Raw genomic sequence first — 17,961 nt, 5'->3', positions numbered from 1 at the left:
TAGTCTATTAACAACACAGTGACCAAACAATTCTTTTATTTTTATTTGTTTATTTTTGTTTCAGGCTACAGCATTATTAATTTGTGGCGGGGTGGGGTGGGGGTGTACGGTTTCATTTTCAAAACAGTCAAGGCACAGGCTCCCTTTACAATGAGGAATATTAAAGAATAATGAGATTTTATAATATATTTCAGGTTCACAACATAATAATTTTGGAGAAATGAAAGAATTAGTATTTTCTTAATTAAATTTTCACTCTGCTGCCCAGCATACACTGATATGAAACTTTCTGGCAGATTAAAACTGTGTGCTGGACATAGACCCGAACTCAAGATCTTTGCTTTCACAGTCAAGTGCTCTACCAACTACAATTCACGACCCATCCTCACATCTTTATTTCCACCAGTATGTCGTCTCCTACTAGGAAAAAATTGTGAGCAAACAATGTTCATGAAGTTTGAAAACAGATTTTTTTATCATTTTGCAGACAGTAAGCTTTTTGTGGTTTTATTTCCTCACAAAATATGTTATCCTGGATAGATGAAAAAGCAGCCAAAAGAGTTAGATAATTTTCAGTTTCTTGAAGTTTCACGTATTTTCTATCTGCCCTGGTAAGCCTTCGCAGTATGTCGAGTGACATTCATGATAGAAATAGGGAAGGCATTGAAACCCTCTGAACGAAGTACATTGGATGAAAGCTGTTTACATGAGGCACTCATTTCCTGCCCAGTATGCAATGGAAAGCAAACTTCATTTATTTAAATGCATGATCATGTATATGATGATGATGTGTGAAATGTTGAAGCTGGCTACATGTTGTTATGGTGGGAGATAGATATTGTGGTTTTGCAAAGTGTCTTGAGAGGTGTATAACAGTCTATTACTTTCAGATTATCTATTGTGGTATTTTTATGTGTTAATGATCATTAATTAAATCATTATAAAGATTGTGTGTTCACCTGTTCTATTGTGATCGTGTTTCACATAATTTGTGTAAAATGTCTTGTAGTTAGAGAGAGGCAATCACATTCCATAAAAAATGTCAACATCTGTGTGAGAACTCAAACAAGAAACACAAAGCTTACAGTGACACAGATGATCAAATGCCTTTCATAAACCTTAATTTTATCACTTTTTTCCTTGTTTGCAGTAAAATTTATTTCAAAAATATATAAATTTTGTGACACTGTCAATTGGTTTGCCAAAGATAAAATAATTGCAACAAGTGAACTTGAACATTTCGTAGGGAAGTTAAATGCAATCTGAACACAGGTCTTGTCTTACGCCACTTGACCACCATCACAGGTAGCAAGGACTTTACTCCTCAAAGGCACCTGCAGTGGCAAGCCTGATATTTATTGTAAATTTGTATGTATATTCAAGTTTCCTAATGATTCCATCTAGTCAGTCCAAAGTGGTATATGCCCTTCTTTCTTTATGATATCAAGCAGCTTCTTGTGTTGCATGTTAACTTGTAGTAAATTCAGGAATTGTGAAAAAAAACTTAACATGCTTTTTATGAACTATATAGGGAAAATCAGCATGTTATTATCACCCTCCCTTCCCCCCTCCCTGTGAAACTTCAAATTTGCTGCCAGGCTGTTCCTTATTTCAGTAGCTGTGTATTTTTGTTGTGGAATATGTCCCATACATTTTCCGACAGTACCGTGCTTGACAGATGAATGGGCAGTTAGAGAAACAGTAATTTCTGTTCTGTAAAACAGCTTATGATATGATTTTGAGGTGTTTTAGGGGAATAGGGCACTAAGAGTATGTTGAAGCAGTGTTATCGTTTTTACTTTGTTTTTGAACAAATGGTTACTATTGTGTGTGTTTACAGCGTTGCAGATACCCATCTGTAATCAATGACAGACCATAGAATCACCATTAACTTTGTATGACATCCATATATATATGAAAACATTATCAAATTTAAAATGGACCAAGGTGCCATTCCACATACCATACTATTGTTTCACAGGTCATTTCTAAAATCTGGTATCAAAGATTTGTAGCCATGGGAATTCTCACCAAAGATTGCTTCCTTGCAGTACTTTCGTACACGAGACTTTCAGGTTAGGGATTTTATCAGTGTTGTGCCTGTAGCATGTTTTGTTGTCATAAAGATAAGTGAGGAGTTGTGTGCTTATCACTGCCATGTAGGTAAGATGACTCTCACTTCACTATTTATTTATTTACCCTTTTTTTTACTGTTAGATACTTGACTTCTCTGATTTTATTTAGTTAGCTGTTTCTGCATGCCATTATTAAGTTTTGTATGAAGTGTGTCATGATTAAAAACAGTTGCCCTGAATAAAAGGCCAAAATAATTTTGTGTTTGCTGTAGCATGCATTTTTACATAATATTGTCCACATTGTGCTTCTGAACCAACAAGTTAAATGTTTACGTCAAAACGGAAGAGCTTATGGCATTTTTCAAACATTTTTGTGTACGGAACAGCAGTTTCCTATTACACTTAATATTTTCTTCAGTATCATTCATGTATATCATGAAAAACAGTGAGCCTGTCAGATTTTCCTGAAGTTTCAACAAGTATGGCCTGGGATAACTTCAGTGCAGTTGCACAACACACTCAATCTGTTAAAAGAATCTATGAAATGCTGCAAGTGATGAGGATAATGGGCAAGGAGCACTACATTAAGAGTGGATAAGTTTAGAGTTTGAGTCTGCCTAGCATGCTAGGGTAGTATGTGCAGTTGCGATGAGCACTGTGTTGTAATGGCACAGTGGTCAGTGCATCTGCCTAGTAAGCAGGAGACTGGGTTTGAATCCCAGTCTGGCACAAATTTTCAACTTTCCCCATTGATTTAAATTAGCACCCATTGGCAGCTAATGCCACTAATTCCTTTATGTGTTTATTTAAAGAAGTTTAATGAAGTTCATTTCTTCATCTAATGTTGGAAAATGACTTTTGCACTGTGAATGAATGGATGGTTATTTACAACAAATTCATTCAAGCATACAATAATATATTGCAAAGCTGTATTGCTTGTGCAAAATAACTTGAAACTGTGCAGATATGGACTGGTTGGTCCACCCCCTTTGTTCTGAAAGTGCAACTGCCTTAGATTGTGAGCATGTCCCCATCCCTCCCCTTACCATGCTGTCTGCACAGGTAGGAGACAAATTACATGATGCACACACTACTAAATGTGTTCCTCTTTAAAGAGGTGCCTTTCAGATGAATTTGTGTATGTGCACTGCATATTGCTCAATGCTGGATTCAAGATAAAACTCCATTAGTGATAATTAATGTTATAAAACCATTTATAACTGACATTAGCTGAATTATGTAGCCAAAATTAGTGCATTTTTTTTTGTTGAATATTATACTAACCGGTTATTTTGTACAGTATTAATGTTGTGGAATCTCAGTTCCTCCAGCAAAATTTAATGTCTTATACAATATTATGAAAAGGATAGTTGCTGCTCACCATATAGCAGAGGTACTGAGTTGCAGATAGCCACAACAAAAAGATAGTCAGAAAGTAAGCTTTAAGCCAGACTTCCAGCAGCAGTGCATGATAGGAGAGGCAACCAGAGAGTGAGGGTAAGGAGGAGGCTGGGCTGTGTAGTGGTGGGAACAGTAAAGTGGTGCTTGTGGAAGCATACAGAGACAAGGTGGAGAGAGGGTAAGGTAACTAGGTGTAGTTGGGATGTTAGACAGAGGGCAAAGGGGGGGGGGGGGGGGGGTGAGAGTAGCGGAAAAGGACTCGAGTAAAACAACTGGTTGTACAGGTGGCATTGAGGGTTGTGTAGTGCTGGAATGGGAAGAGGTAATGAGATAGATGGGTAAGGACAATGACTAACGAAGGTTGAGGCCATTATTATTAAAGAGGAAGATTACTGTACCCAAAAAGTCAAGAAAAGAACGAAGTTAGAACTTAAGTAGATGATTGAGCTGTATCCATTTCAACACTCCTCATGTTGACGCTTTTACAAGAGGGCAGTATGGGTATCATTGAGCTGAAGTGATCTCTCGGAAACAGTGGAATGTGAAGTTGTCCCCCAACATTGAAGTCCCAATCCCCTGTCATTCTACTAGAGAAACTGTTCTTAAAAGCTGCCTGCTATAATTTTTACTTCTATTGTGATATCTCTTGATACTAGTAGATCAATAGTCACCTCAAAATTAATAATAGCATTTTAAAGCTCTCAAGGCACCTCTTTTGTACTGCATTCCTAACACACCTGTTATTGTTCAAAGAATGGTATCTACTGCTAAAAAAGATACAACTGTCATAGGTGGGTTCCTGGCAGTTGATAAGTGTGGTTGGCAGGTAAAATTGTCACAAGAAACTTTTGAGACTGGATTAATCATTACAAAGGTAGTTGGTCCTGTGTAAATTCTTCTGTTGTGTGGTTCTCTTGAGCTCTACTTAATACCATTGTCACCATTATTTTGTTCACATGCATGTCTGTAGTATTTCAGTGAAGCGATTAAACTGGGGCATTTACACATGAACACCATCATTGTCTTTCATGTACATCACCTTGTAATTTGTTGTTATAACTTTTCTGACCAGTTACATGCTTTAGGAAGTGTTAATTAAATACGTAGAAGGTCTCAACGTTGTTTTTATCGCATACTTTCAGAAAATGACAAAGTTTCTATCACATGAAGAAATTGTCAGAGCTGCTATGAACTGATGACAAACTCTGTCTAAGACAAGTTCAGAAGATTTAGAGGACAACATTGAAATAAGTGAGCATGATGAAGATATTGGCAGAAATATAACTATTGACAACTGGTATACCAGTGTGTGTCTTGCAAGGATTCTATTGGAAATAAGGTCAATATTAGTGGGAACTTGAAAAAAAGAACAAACCAGGTATTCCTCCACAATTTTTGCCCAATAACCAAAGAACTGTTGCTTTAATCGTGTTTGGCTTTACCTAAGACGTAACAGCGATATCGTGTGTTCCAGCCAAATTGTAATCTGTTGTTCTCATCTCCATGATGCATAATGATGGAAAGATTGATGAAGATACAGGCTCTCAGAAAAACCCAGAAGTCATAATGTGTTACCACCACATGAAAGGTTGAGTAGGCACTTGGGATCAGTTACATAGCAATTATACTGTTGGCAGAACAAGAATAAGATGGCCATTAGCAGTGTTTTTTCGTTTGGTAAAGGTGTCTGATCTGAATTCATATACCCTTTACAAATTGAACTGTGCCAGTGAAGTTATAAGATGAGAGTTTCTGAAGAATGTTGCTAAGGACTTACAAATTGACTAGTGTCCAAAGGATGAAGAGTTCTGATTTGATGTCAAAATCTGTGACAAAAAATAAAGCTTTTATCTATCAGAGAGAGAGGAACTGGTGCCAGCATGTGAGGATGTGAAGAACAAAACCAACAAGCACTCCACTGTGTGTGTGTGTGTGTGTGTGTGTGTGTGTGTGTGTGTGTGTGTGAGAGAGAGAGAGAGAGAGAGAGAGAGAGAGAGAGAGAGAGAGAGAGAGAGAGAGAGAGAGAGAGAGAGATTTGTTTTAAACATGTATGTAAAAAGTATACTAAAGTGGTCTGCACATCCTGAAAAGATAACAGAGAGAGATATTTTATACCAGATAATAAGTAACATATTATTTCACTGCAGTGGACATCTTTTAATGGTTACTTCTGTTGTGTTTTCAATCACTCATGAGGCTGCAAATGTGAACAGGGCCTAACACCAATTGGGAGTGCTCACTGCAGTGGAGTTAGTGCATTTGCAGCCCAGGACCAACTGAAAACTCCAAAGAAGTGACCATTAACAGCTGTCCACTGAAGCGGATGCTATGTGCCACAGGGTTAAACCCCATCTTAGAAGGTTACTGAAACTTCGTATTCAAAAATCACTTATTTGGAAATAACAGATTATCAAAATACCACTGAAACTTTTAAAAAGGAATAAAAAAACTATATTTTAAATGATTGTCTTGTGGAATAATGGAGTATTGTTTCAATTTCAGGTCAAATAGACCCAGTGCAAATGTTTGTGTATTAAAATATCACATGACAAGGTAACATCCAACCAAAATAATGCAGAAAGATGTATTTAGTAATTCAAGCAATGTAATCAGGGAAGATTATTCTGAGGGGGGAGACATTACATACAGTATAACTGTCCTTTTACATTCTTGGAATTAACGTTTTCCTGCGGTTTAAGACATTTATTATTACTCAAATTTCCTATCTTAACAATGTTAATTCGTACCCAATTTTACATTTTATGTTAACATATTTATAATTTTCTCGCGATTTACACTTCATGAAACAATGTTCATGGAGAAAAAACTGATGTAATTGACATAAAATAACACAGGCATGGCACTGGCCTTCAAGCAATATTTACAAACGTTATGTGGTTACGTTTCTTGAAACCATGGCACTCGACTAAAAAGGATAGAAGTTTGAAAAAAGTTGTGCTTTATTTCCTTCCCCTGCCAACTTCTACTTGGCGTAGTGGCTGACAGGCATAACTAGGTTTGTTGAAATAATGACCAATCACAATGGTTTTCAGTCTCTACTGCGCCTGCGCGAGTCTCCCCAGAACCCCGGGTCAGGGGTGACTGACCGGATGGGAGGAGAAGAGTCTTTCCTTCTCATCCCATCTGGTAAGTCTCCCCTGACCTGGGGTTCTGGGTGACTTTTCTAAATTGTACCCCTTTCCCTAAATCTCTCCAGTCCTTTTCCTTCACCTCTCCCACTTCCCCTTTGACTCTTCCGCCAGGAGGAGGGACCACTGTTCCTAAAAGCTTGTAAAAGTTAAATCCTTTGTGTGTGTGTGTGTGTGTGTGTGTGTGTGTGTGTGTGTGTGTGTGTGTGTGTTTTTCCCCTGCCACTGCTTGGCGAGTAGATTTTTTCATCTGTTCATTTACATTATATTATCAATTATTGATTATTTTTGTTAAAAAAGTGGTGAGTGTCACCTTGTTTGCTGAGGGCACAGCTGTGAATTTTTTAGGGGGGTGTGATGACACTACATCCCTAGCTGTCTCAGTATGTTATACCAAAGTGGCATCTGCAAATTTCAATGAGTTTGGTTGTTATAAAGTTTCGTACATTTTCATTTAAATACTCCTTATACTATCCCAGAAGAAAAATGACATTCATTACTCCAAGTTAAAGGTTAAGGTTGTCTCTAGCACCAAAAGGGGTGCACAATGCTAGAACCAAAATGTTTGGTCACTTGCCCGGTGATATAAAATGTCTGACAGATGGTGAAGTAAACTTTGAAAACAAAATTAGAGTTTCTCCTTGACAACTGCTTTTATTCTGTACATGAATTTCTATTATTGTAATGTGTGAAAGGTGGTGGGTAAGAATTACTAACTCACATTTGTATGTTCTTTTTTTAAACTTAAAGAAAGAAAGGAAAGAAAACAACCCTTGTAAATGATGAGCATGTAGCCATATTTACAAAAAATTTGTAGTGTGAATGTAAAATTACTCCAGCGATTTATTGTATAAATGATCCATGGAACATGAAATTACCTACCAGCTCAACTAAAGGATTAGTAAAAAATAAAAGATGAGGTGCTGGTTTTAATGTTTCAGGTGTTCTATATAGCCCCCCCCCCCCCTCTTCCTGACTTCAGTACAATGCATAGAATGTTCATACTGTCATGTGGAACTGCTAGAAAAGTCCTTTCACATGTTGTTTAGTTTGCATGTCACATTGGTTTTAATGACAGTTGTCAAACTGCTGACCCTTCTTGTGAATTCCTTCACTTTGTCGTGTTGTGGATGGTTTGTATTGATAGCACCAAGCCTCATCATCTCTGATGATTTTTTTCACAAAAGAATCGTCCACATTATGCACTTCAGTCAAATCGGGGCTGGTGTCCATGTGCTGTTTTTGTTCAGGAGTCATGGTGTGCGAGACAAAGAACTAATGAACAGTCATTAATGGCATAAGTGGAGATTGTGTCCATCACAGAATGATTTGGAATCGTACTGCTTCTGTACTTCACCTAAATATAAGAAAAGGCAATGTTAATAGATAATCCGTTTCTTTCACATTTTCTATTCTTTTTTTAAGTAGTAGTCGATTGTTAGTAAATGCACTTGAATTTTGCCTCCATAATTAATCCCCATTACTAATGAATATTAATAATGGCCTAGTTTCACTGTTGATTTGACCAGATAATGTAGTGATTGAACCATAAATCCCATCACAGTGGCTAGCTTGATAAAAAGCAAAATTATAGATGTGAAAGGTAACCATCCACATTTACAGAATGTTAAAGCTACTACAGAAAATGAAGTAATAGTGCAAAATCAGTGGATTGTAGCTCAGTTAACTGAATTAAAAAAGGAAACAGATTGGGGGAAAGCCTTCTAACTGAACAAGCAATGGAAAGTACAGGATGGAATGACAGCAGTACGGAAAGGATAGATTGCTACTTATCACACAGCAGAGACACTGAGTCGTAGACAGGCACAATGAAAAGCATCCTAGAAATATTTAAACTTGGGGACAAATCCTCAGAAGTAGAACTCGCAGATTAGCACAACTCACACTAACATGCTTACTGTCTCCAGACACTTTGGCTCAACTGCGAGTGCATCTGACGTGAGCAGCAATGTGTTGTGGTGTGTGATATGTGTAAGTAGGAGACATGGTGTGGGAAGGAGGGGAGATACTAGGGTAGAAGTGGAGGCAGATGTTAGCACTGCCTCTGGGGAATGTGCAGGGACATGATAGAGCTGCTAGGTGCACAGCATCAAGAGACTGTGCTTGAGGGGGGGGGGGAGATATAGAAAAGGAAAGGACTTAAAAGTGTGTTGGCAGGATAGAAGATGTGTGTGCATGCGTGCTATAGTGGGAGCAGGGAAGGGGATAAGGAGTGGAGGACAGGGACAAGCGAAAGTTGAGGCCAGGGTGCACAGTGGGGTGGGGGAGGGGGGGGCTTCTGGAGCGAAGTGGAACAAAGGATGCATTGTAGGGATCGCATAGGCTGTGAAACAGTTGTTGAAGTGAAGCAAATTGTGATAGGCAGCTTGTTCAGCAACATGGTTGTCCAGATTAGCTGCAACCGCACCCATTTGCTGAACATTCTGCACAGCACCATGTGCTTCACTTTGACTGCTTCACAGTCTGCACCATCTAGAATCTTCATCAACCCCAACTTTTCTGAACTGCGCAGGCCAGAACTCTCCCTACAACAAATCCTTTGTTCTTGTAACTACTACATCTATATATACATTTATACTCCGCAAGCTACCAAACGGTGTGTAGCGGAGGGCACTTTACGTGCCACTGTCATTGCCTCCCTTTTCTGTTCCAGTCGCGTATGGTTCGCGGGAAGAAAGACTGCTGGAAAGCCTCTGTACGCACTCGAATCTCTCTAATTTTACATTCGTGATCTTCTCATGATGTATAAGTAGGGGAAAGCAATATATTCGATACCTTATCCAGATACGCACCCTCTCGAAACCTGGACAGCAAGTTACACCGTGATGCAGAGCGCCTCTCTTGCAGAGTCTGCCACTTGAGTTTGCTAAACATCTCCGTAACGCTATCACGCTTACCAATTAACCCTGTGACGAAACGCACTGCTCTTCTTTGGATGTTCTCTATCTCCTCTGTCAACCCGACCTGGTATGGATCCCACACTGATGGGCAATAGTCAAGTATAGGTCGAATGAGTGTTTTGTAAGCCGCCACCTTTGTTGATGGACTACATTTTCTAAGGACTCTCCCAATGAATCTTAACCTGGTACCTGCCTTACCAACAATTTTATATGATCATTCCACTTCAAATTGTTCCACACGCATACTCCCAGATAGTTTACAGAAGTAACTGCTACCAGTGTTTGTTCCGTTATCATATAATCATACAATATAGGATCCCTCTTTCTATGTATTAGCAATACATTACATTTGTCTATGTTAAGGGTCAGTTGCCACTCTCTGCACCAAGTGCCTATCCGCTGCAGATCTTCCTGCATTTCGCTGCAATTTTCTAATGCTGCAACTTCTCTGTATACTACAGCATCATCCGCGAAAAGCCGCATGGAACTTCCGACACTATCTACTTGGTCATTTATATATATTGTGAAAAGCTATGGTCCCATAACACTCCCCTGTGGCACGCCAGAGGTTACTTTAACATCTGTAGACGTCTCTCCATTGAGAACAGCATGCTGTGTTCTGTTTGCTAAAAACTCTTCAATCCAACCACACAGCTGGTCTGATATTCCGTAGGCTCTTACTTTGTTTATCAGGTGACAGTGCGGAACTGTATCGAACGCCTTCCGGAAGCCAAGGAAAATGGTATTACCTGGGAGCCTGTATCTAATAATTTCTGGGTCTCATGAACAAATAAAGTGAGTTGAGTCTCACACGATCGCAGTTTCCGGAATCCATGTTGATTCCTACAGAGTAGATTCTGGGTTTCCAAAAACGACGTGATACTCGAGCAAAAAACATGTGCTAAAATTCTACAACAGATCAATGTCAGACATATAGGCCTATAGTTTTGCGCATCTGCTTGACGACCCTTCTTGAAAACTGGAACTACCTGTGCTCTTTTCCAATCATTTGGAACGTTCCGTTCCTCTAGAGAATGGCAGTACACGGCTGTTAGAAGGGGGGCAAGTTCTTTCGCGTACTCTGTGTAGAATCGAATTGGTATCCCATCAGGTCCAGTGGACTTTCCTCTGTTGAGTGATTCCAGTTGCTTTTCTATTCCTTGGACTTTTATTTCGATGTCAGCCTTTTCTCGTTCGTGCGAGGATTTAGAGAAGGAACTTCCTCTGTAAAACAGCTTTGAAAAAAGGTGTTGAGTATTTCAGCTTTACACGCGTCATCCTCTGTTTCAATGCCATCATCATCCCAGAGTGTCTGGGTGTGCTGTTTCGAACCACTTACTGATTTAACGTAAGCCCAGAACTTCCTAGGATTTTCTGTTAAGCCAGTACATAGAATTTTACTTTCAAATTCACTGAACGCTTCACACACAGCCCTCCTTAAGCTAACTTTGACATTGTTTAGCTTCTATTTGTCTGAGGTTTTGGCTGTGTTTAAATTTACGGTGAAGCTGTCTTTGCTTTTGCAGTAGTTTCCTAACTTTGTTTTAGAACCATGGTGGGTTTTTCCCATCCCTCACAGTTTTACTCAGCACATACCTGTGTAAAACGCATTCTACGATTCCCTTGAACTTTTTCCATAAACACTCAACATTGTCAGTGTCGGAACAGAAATTTTCGTTATGATCTGTTAGATAGTCTGAAATCTGCCTCCTATTACTCTTGTTAAACAGATAAACCTTCCTCCTCTCTGTAATCAGTCTTCATTAGTCCCTATCCTCTACACGCCTATCCCTTTCCCTGCTCCCACTACCTCTCTGATACACACACACACACACACACACACACACACACACACACACACACACACACACACACCTGCTTGCCTGCATACCTTCTATCCTATCAATGCACTTAAAAGTCCTTCCTCTTCTTTCTTCCCTCCCCCCTCCCCATGCAGCGAAGCCTTCCAATGCTGCACCTAGCAGCTCTATTATGTCCACCTTGTTGCCGAATGCTCTTACAGGCAGTACTAGGATTCTCCCAACCCCAACCCCTACCCTGCTATACCTGCCCCATGCCACTTCCTTGCCCCCACCACACACCCCAGTAGATTTTCTGTCCACTTTTAACTGAACTTTTCTTTTTAGTTTTTGGACAAAGAGGTTCAGAAGATAGGTAGTGTTGAAACCAAACGAGAAAGCGTTGGTATGTTGACAGAGACAAGACTGGGCTCACAGTGAAGAACAACTCCAGAATTTCCTCTCCAACCTCAACTCCTTTGGTTCCATCAGATTCACCTGGTCCTGCTCAAAATCTCATGCCACTTTCCTTGACGTTAACCTCCATCTGTCCAATGGCCAGCTACACACATCTGTCCACATCAAACCCACTAACAAGCAACAGTACCTCCATTATGACAGCTGCCACCCATTCCATATCAAACGGCCCTTTCCCAACAGCTTAGGTCTTTGTTGTAAACGAATCTGCTCTAGTCCTGAATACCTGAACCATTACACCAATAACCTGAAAACAGCTTTCGCATCCTGCAACTACCCTCCCGACCTGGTACAGAAGCAAATAGCTAGTGCCACTTCCTCATCCCCTCAAACCCAGAACCTCCCACAGAAGAACCCCAAAAGTGCCCCACTTGTGACAGGATACTTTCCGGGACTGGATCAGGCTGTGAATGTGGCTCTCCAGCAGGCATACGACTTCCTCAAATCCTGCCCTGAAATGAGATCTATCCCTCATTAAATCCTCCCCACTCCACCAAGAGTGTCTTTCCACCGTCCACCTAACCTTCGTAACCTCTTAGTTTATCCCTATGAAATTCCCAAACCACCTTCCCTACCCTCTGGCTCCTACCCTTGTAATCGCCCCCAGTGTAAAACCTGTCCCATGCACCCTCCCACCACCACCTACTACAGTCCTGTAACCCGGAAGGTGTACACGATCAAAGGCAGAGCCACGTGTGAAAGCACCCACGTGATTTGCCAACTGACATGCCTACACTGTGAAGCCTTCTATGTGGGAATGACCAGCAACAAACTGTCCATTCGCATGAATGGACACAGGCAGACAGTGTTTGTTGGTAATGAGGATCACCCTGTGGCTAAACATGCCTTGGTGCATAGCCAGCACATCTTGGCACAGTGTTACACCAACCGGGTTATCTGGATACTTCCCACTGACACCAACCTATCAGAACTCCGGAGATGGGAACTTGCCCTTCAATATATTCTCTCTTCCCATTCCACACCAGACCTCAACCTCCGCTAATTTCAAGTTGCCGCCCCCTTGTACCTTACCTGTCTTTCAACATCATATTTGCCTCTGTACTTCCACCTCGACTGACATCTCTGCCCAACCTCTTTGCATTTACACATGTCTACCTGTGTCTGTATATGTGCGGATGGATGTGCATGTGTGTGCGAGTGTATACCTGTCCTTTTTTCCCCCTAAGGTAAGTCTTTCTGTTCCCGGGGTTGGAATGACTCCTTACCCTCTCCCTTAAAACCCACAGCCTTTAGTCTTTCCCTCTCCTTCCCTCTTTCCTGATGAAGCAACCATGGGTTGCGAAAGCTTGAATATTTGTGTGTTTGTGTTTTTTTTTTGTTTTATTGTGTATATCAACATACCAGCGCTTCCTCGTTCGGTAAGTTAAAGCATCTTTGTTTTTTATATATATTTTTGCCAAGTGGAATATAGTTGGTTAAGGTCTGTTGACAGGAGGAGACATTTGAAGTAAAACTATACAAGGATGTCAGTATGTTGATGTAAGTTACATTTCTTAATTAGTGGAAAAAAAGTAGAGATGCTTCTGAATTCAGTTGTACAAATACTAACAAACATCGTAAACTGATTTAATCAATGTAAATCAAAGAGCTTTAAATTTCAAAAATGTGCAGAAGACATACACAAAAAACTATAAAGTTATTGACAGCAAACTTTTGTAGGTGTCTGGATCCAACATATGCTCAAGTGCATTGCTCCTATTTATATTATTACAAGCAAATTATAATTATTATTAAATTATTTTCAGAGTGAGAGTGTCACATTCGCATCACTTCCTTTTTTGTAATGTGTTGAATTTGATTATGTCCCACATTAATAAAGCCTACATAAATGAAATAATGTAATAATAATGAAATCTTTGAAAGGGGAAAATTTCATCACCTCTTTCTTAAGTGTATTGTTTCCTCTGTGTGGTTTTTGTGTGGAATTAATTAAAGGAAAGCTATAGGTAAGACGATAAAGTAACAAAATCTGGCCTTGATAAAAAAAATTGCGTTATCATTGAAGAGAAATTAATAGGATTCTCCATGAATTTAAAATGTTTAAAAATTATTCTCATGTTACAGTTTTAGTTATGGATATGATATAGACTAAGTTGTAGATTGTTACAGAAGGCTTCGAAAATGCTTCTGCAACATAATCTGATTTGCTATAAGGTTAACAATTTGCTGTGATAAATAGAGTATAGATTTAAGTTTCAGGAAGTCGTTTTTGAAAGTATTTGTATGCAGTGTAGCCATGTATGGAAGTGAAACATGGATGATAAATAGTTTGGACAAAAAGAGAATTGAAGCTTTCGAAATGTGGTGCTGCAGAAGAATGCTGAAGATTAGATGGGTAGATCACATAACTAATGAGGAGGTATTGAATAGAATTGGGGAGAAGAGGAGTTTGTGGCACAACTTGACAAAAAGAAGGGACCGGTTGGTAGGACATGTTTTGAGGCATCAAGGGATCACAAATTTAGCATTGGAGAGCAGCGTGGAGGGTAAAAATCGTAGAGGGAGACCAAGAGATGAATACACCAAGCAGATTAAGAAGGATGTAGGTTGCAGTAAGTACTGGGAGATGAAGAAGCTTGCATAGGATAGAGTAGCATGGAGGGCAGCATCAAACCAGTCTCAGGACTGAAAACAACAACAACAACAACAACAACAACAACAACAACGTGACTGATGAGGCTTGGTGACCAAGATATTAATTTTCAACTTAAGTTTTCTGTGTTCACATTTAGATACAAAATTATTTCATGTTTTTACACACATTAAGAGATTGTAACATACTTTTTATTGTATCTTTGCAGAAGCAGCAGAAATAATGCGAGAAATCTGCCTAGCTGTCAAACATCTTCATGATATGAACATAGCTCACAGAGATCTGAAGCCAGAAAATTTGCTTTATACAAAGCCAGGTATGTATTGTTCAAATTGTATCCCCCTCTCTCCTCCCCCCTCCCACCCTTTCACCCCTCCCACCCTTTCACCCCTCCCACCCTTTCACCCCTCCCACCCTTTCACCCCTCCCACCCTTTCACCCCTCCCACCCTTTCACCCCTCCCACCCTTTCACCCCTCCCACCCTTTCACCCCTCCCACCCTTTCACCCCTCCCACCCTTTCACCCCTCCCACCCTTTCACCCCTCCCACCCTTTCACCCCTCCCACCCTTTCACCCCTCCCACCCTTTCACCCCTCCCACCCTTTCACCCCTCGCACCCTTTCACCCCTCGCACCCTTTCACCCCTCGCACCCTTTCACCCCTCGCACCCTCCCTCTCCATACCCCTCCCCTCCCTCTCCACACCCCTCCCCTCCCTCGCTCTCTCTCCACCCTCCTTCTCTCCACCCTCCCCTCCCTCTCTCTCTCTCCACCCTCCTTCCCTCCCTCTCTCTCCACCCTCCTTCCCTCCCTCTCTCTCCACCCTCCTTCCCTCCCTCTCTCTCCACCCTCCTTCCCTCCCTCTCTCTCCACCCTCCTTCCCTCCCTCTCTCTCCACCCTCCTTCCCTCCCTCTCTCTCCACCCTCCTTCCCTCCCTCTCTCTCCACCCTCCTCCATTGATGTTGTGCAATACTGTTTCCAATGTGATCACCCATGCCATTGAAACTGCTATTCCCCTCCCTACAGGTCCCCTCTACTGTCAGCTGATGCTGTTGTGGACCAAAGACATTGCCATAGGTGTTAAGAATTGCTGAAGAGCCCTGCATCACTCTCAAGCAACCTCTTTCACACTCCGATCTTATAACTTCTAAACGACTTCAAAGCACAACAAATTGCTTGAAAGAATGGTTGCCCACAGATTATGCTGGGCTCTCAAGTCTTGGGGCCTTTTGTCTCTGAGTTGATTTCTGGGAGGAATGATACACAACCGTCCATCTGACATGGTTGAAAATGGCAATCCACAGGCTTTTTATGTACACCAACTCCATAGTGCAGTCTTTTTTGACCTACATAAGGCATACAACACTGATTGGCACCACTACATATTACTTACCCTCTGTGACTGGGGCTTTCGAGGCTCCCTACTGTTTATTATTTGTCGATTATCATCTCACTGGCTGTCCTGGATTTGAATAGGTATTTCACTCAGCTTCCACAGATCCAAGAGAACAGCATCCTACAGGGCTCTGTCTCGAGTGTCACTGTCTTCCTCATTGCCATTAATGAGCATTTTGTGTTTGGTACAGCTCTCACTTGGTAGTCTCAGCTGAATTCCAGCTCCAAGATCCCAGCTTCTGCATGGATCCTTTCCCATAGTTTCCAGTTCTCTCCTGCAAAAACATGGGTCATGTATTTCTGTTGTCATACCACTATCCATCCTGACCCAGAACTCTACTTAGGTACCTAGCACTTGGAAGTTGTTGCACAGTTCAACCTGATTTTTGATATAAAAAGCTTACTTGGCTTCTCCATATTCATCAGCTGAATGCCAGTTGCATGCTTAAGCCTAAAGTTATCTGCTTCCTTGCCCATATCTCTTGGGGTGCAGTTCACGCTACTCCTCTCCATATTTACTAGGTCCTTGTCTCATCCCTACTGGAGTACGGTTGTCAGGTTTATGGCTTGGCGGCATCTTCGGCTTTGAAATTGTTAGACTCAGTCCAACCTTGTGGAGTTCATCTGGCCACTGGCACCTTCCAGACTAGTCCCATATTGTCTCTTTGCCAAAGCAGGGATTTTACATCTTCAGTTCAGACAGCACCAGCTCTCAGATCCTTATATCATTCTTTTTGCAAACAAGGGCCATTGAACTTTTGATATCCACTCTTAGGTGGGATTACCAATTGGAATAAACCTTGCGGCTCTCTGCCAGGATCTCCACCTCCCCTTTCTTGAATGTGCTTCCAGTGTTTTCATGCACATCAACCCTTGGTTGGTGCCCAAGCCACGAATTGGAACCAATCTACTTTAGCATCCTAAAGTCTGTCACTTCAATGGCCTTTGTATCTGTTACATTCAGTTCTTGAGGAGTCTCAAAGTTCTACAATTTTTTACACTAATGGCTCTTAAACTCTAAAACCGTGGATAGGACAGGACATGATTTTACGTCCCCTGTCAGACGGGAACACTTTCTGTTGCCAGGAGCATGTAGTGTTTAAACAGCAGAGCTGATAGCTGTTAACATACGCTGTACTTTAGTTATCGGACTGTAGGCCTTTGGCTGATGTTGGTCTTGTCACCTTGTTGTTTCTACTATTCATGACCATCTTGTTGAACTTAGTCCTACTGACTGCTCAGTTGTCTTTCTCTGGTCCAACATCATGGGTATTGCAGTAAGTGAACTGGCTCACTGCTTGTCTAGAGGAGTGACTACCCCCGACTCCCACCCCCTCCTCACCCCCAGTTCAATTTGCCATTCCCAGGTGCGCATTTATGGGTGCCAATAAGATCTTTGTTCACTTAGAGGTGGAATGTCGTGTAATTGACTACTGCCCTTTCCAACTCTGCACTATTGAACAGAATACTGATGCATGGCACTCATCCTTTTGTTCTGCCTGGAAGGAATTCACCATCCTATGTGGCCTTCACCTTCTAACCCTCCGTGCTGAGAATGGCTTTACGAATTCTTTGTCTCAAATATTGACAGACGAATCATACACTGTTGAACAGGGTCTGTTTTCTCCGTGAAAGTGGTTTTTACTTTCAGATATATGGCTTTAAGCTCCCTCTGGGGCAGGGATGGGATGTTCGAGGTTAGGGCATTACGTACGGCATACTGGGTCTGGGTGATTTCTGATGCTACCATCTAGACCAGCTCACCCTTTCATCCCTCTCTTATTCTGTTTTTATTGCTTTTAGATGTTATTTGTCTCCTATTTTCTGTTTTAGAGATAGCACTCAGTTGAATAGTGGGTGCTCTTTAGAATGCCTTGACCTCATTGGAGCAAGGGTGGGACAGCTGTGGGTTGGACAACTCCCGTCGCATGCAGAGCCCTGGAGGTACCCACCTGCTGCCTTACCTATTTCTCTCCTCTTGTTGATTAATGACGATCAAACGGCTGCGCATTGAATTTTTAGCCTTCTCACTTTTACTGGTGTGAATCTATCGTGCAGAAGACATTCTTTGCTCTATAACTGTCTTGACCTTGATTGTGCTGTGGATGCAGGGGATGGCTTTTTTAGCC

General features: G+C 41.2%; 1 protein-coding gene across 3 annotated transcripts in view; it reads left to right on the top strand.

Annotated features, from left to right (window-relative positions):
• The window catches only part of LOC126299382 (MAP kinase-activated protein kinase 2-like), a 94,329-nt gene that overhangs the window by 36,115 nt on the left and 40,253 nt on the right, over window positions 1–17,961 (top strand). For 2 of the 3 annotated variants that reach the window (XM_049991249.1, XM_049991250.1), the window contains exon 4: window positions 14,645–14,752. In XM_049991249.1, coding sequence (XP_049847206.1) covers window positions 14,645–14,752 — 108 coding nt within the window. Of the gene's footprint in view, window positions 1–1,981; window positions 2,076–14,644; window positions 14,753–17,961 lie in introns of all 3 variants that reach the window. The other variant, XM_049991251.1, reaches the window with a different exon arrangement.

This window comes from Schistocerca gregaria, chromosome X, assembly GCF_023897955.1.
Source record: "Schistocerca gregaria isolate iqSchGreg1 chromosome X, iqSchGreg1.2, whole genome shotgun sequence".
NCBI lineage: Eukaryota > Metazoa > Arthropoda > Insecta > Orthoptera > Acrididae > Schistocerca > Schistocerca gregaria.
The sequence above is the reverse complement of the archived record's forward strand: the minus strand, read 5'-3'. Positions and strand labels throughout refer to the sequence as shown.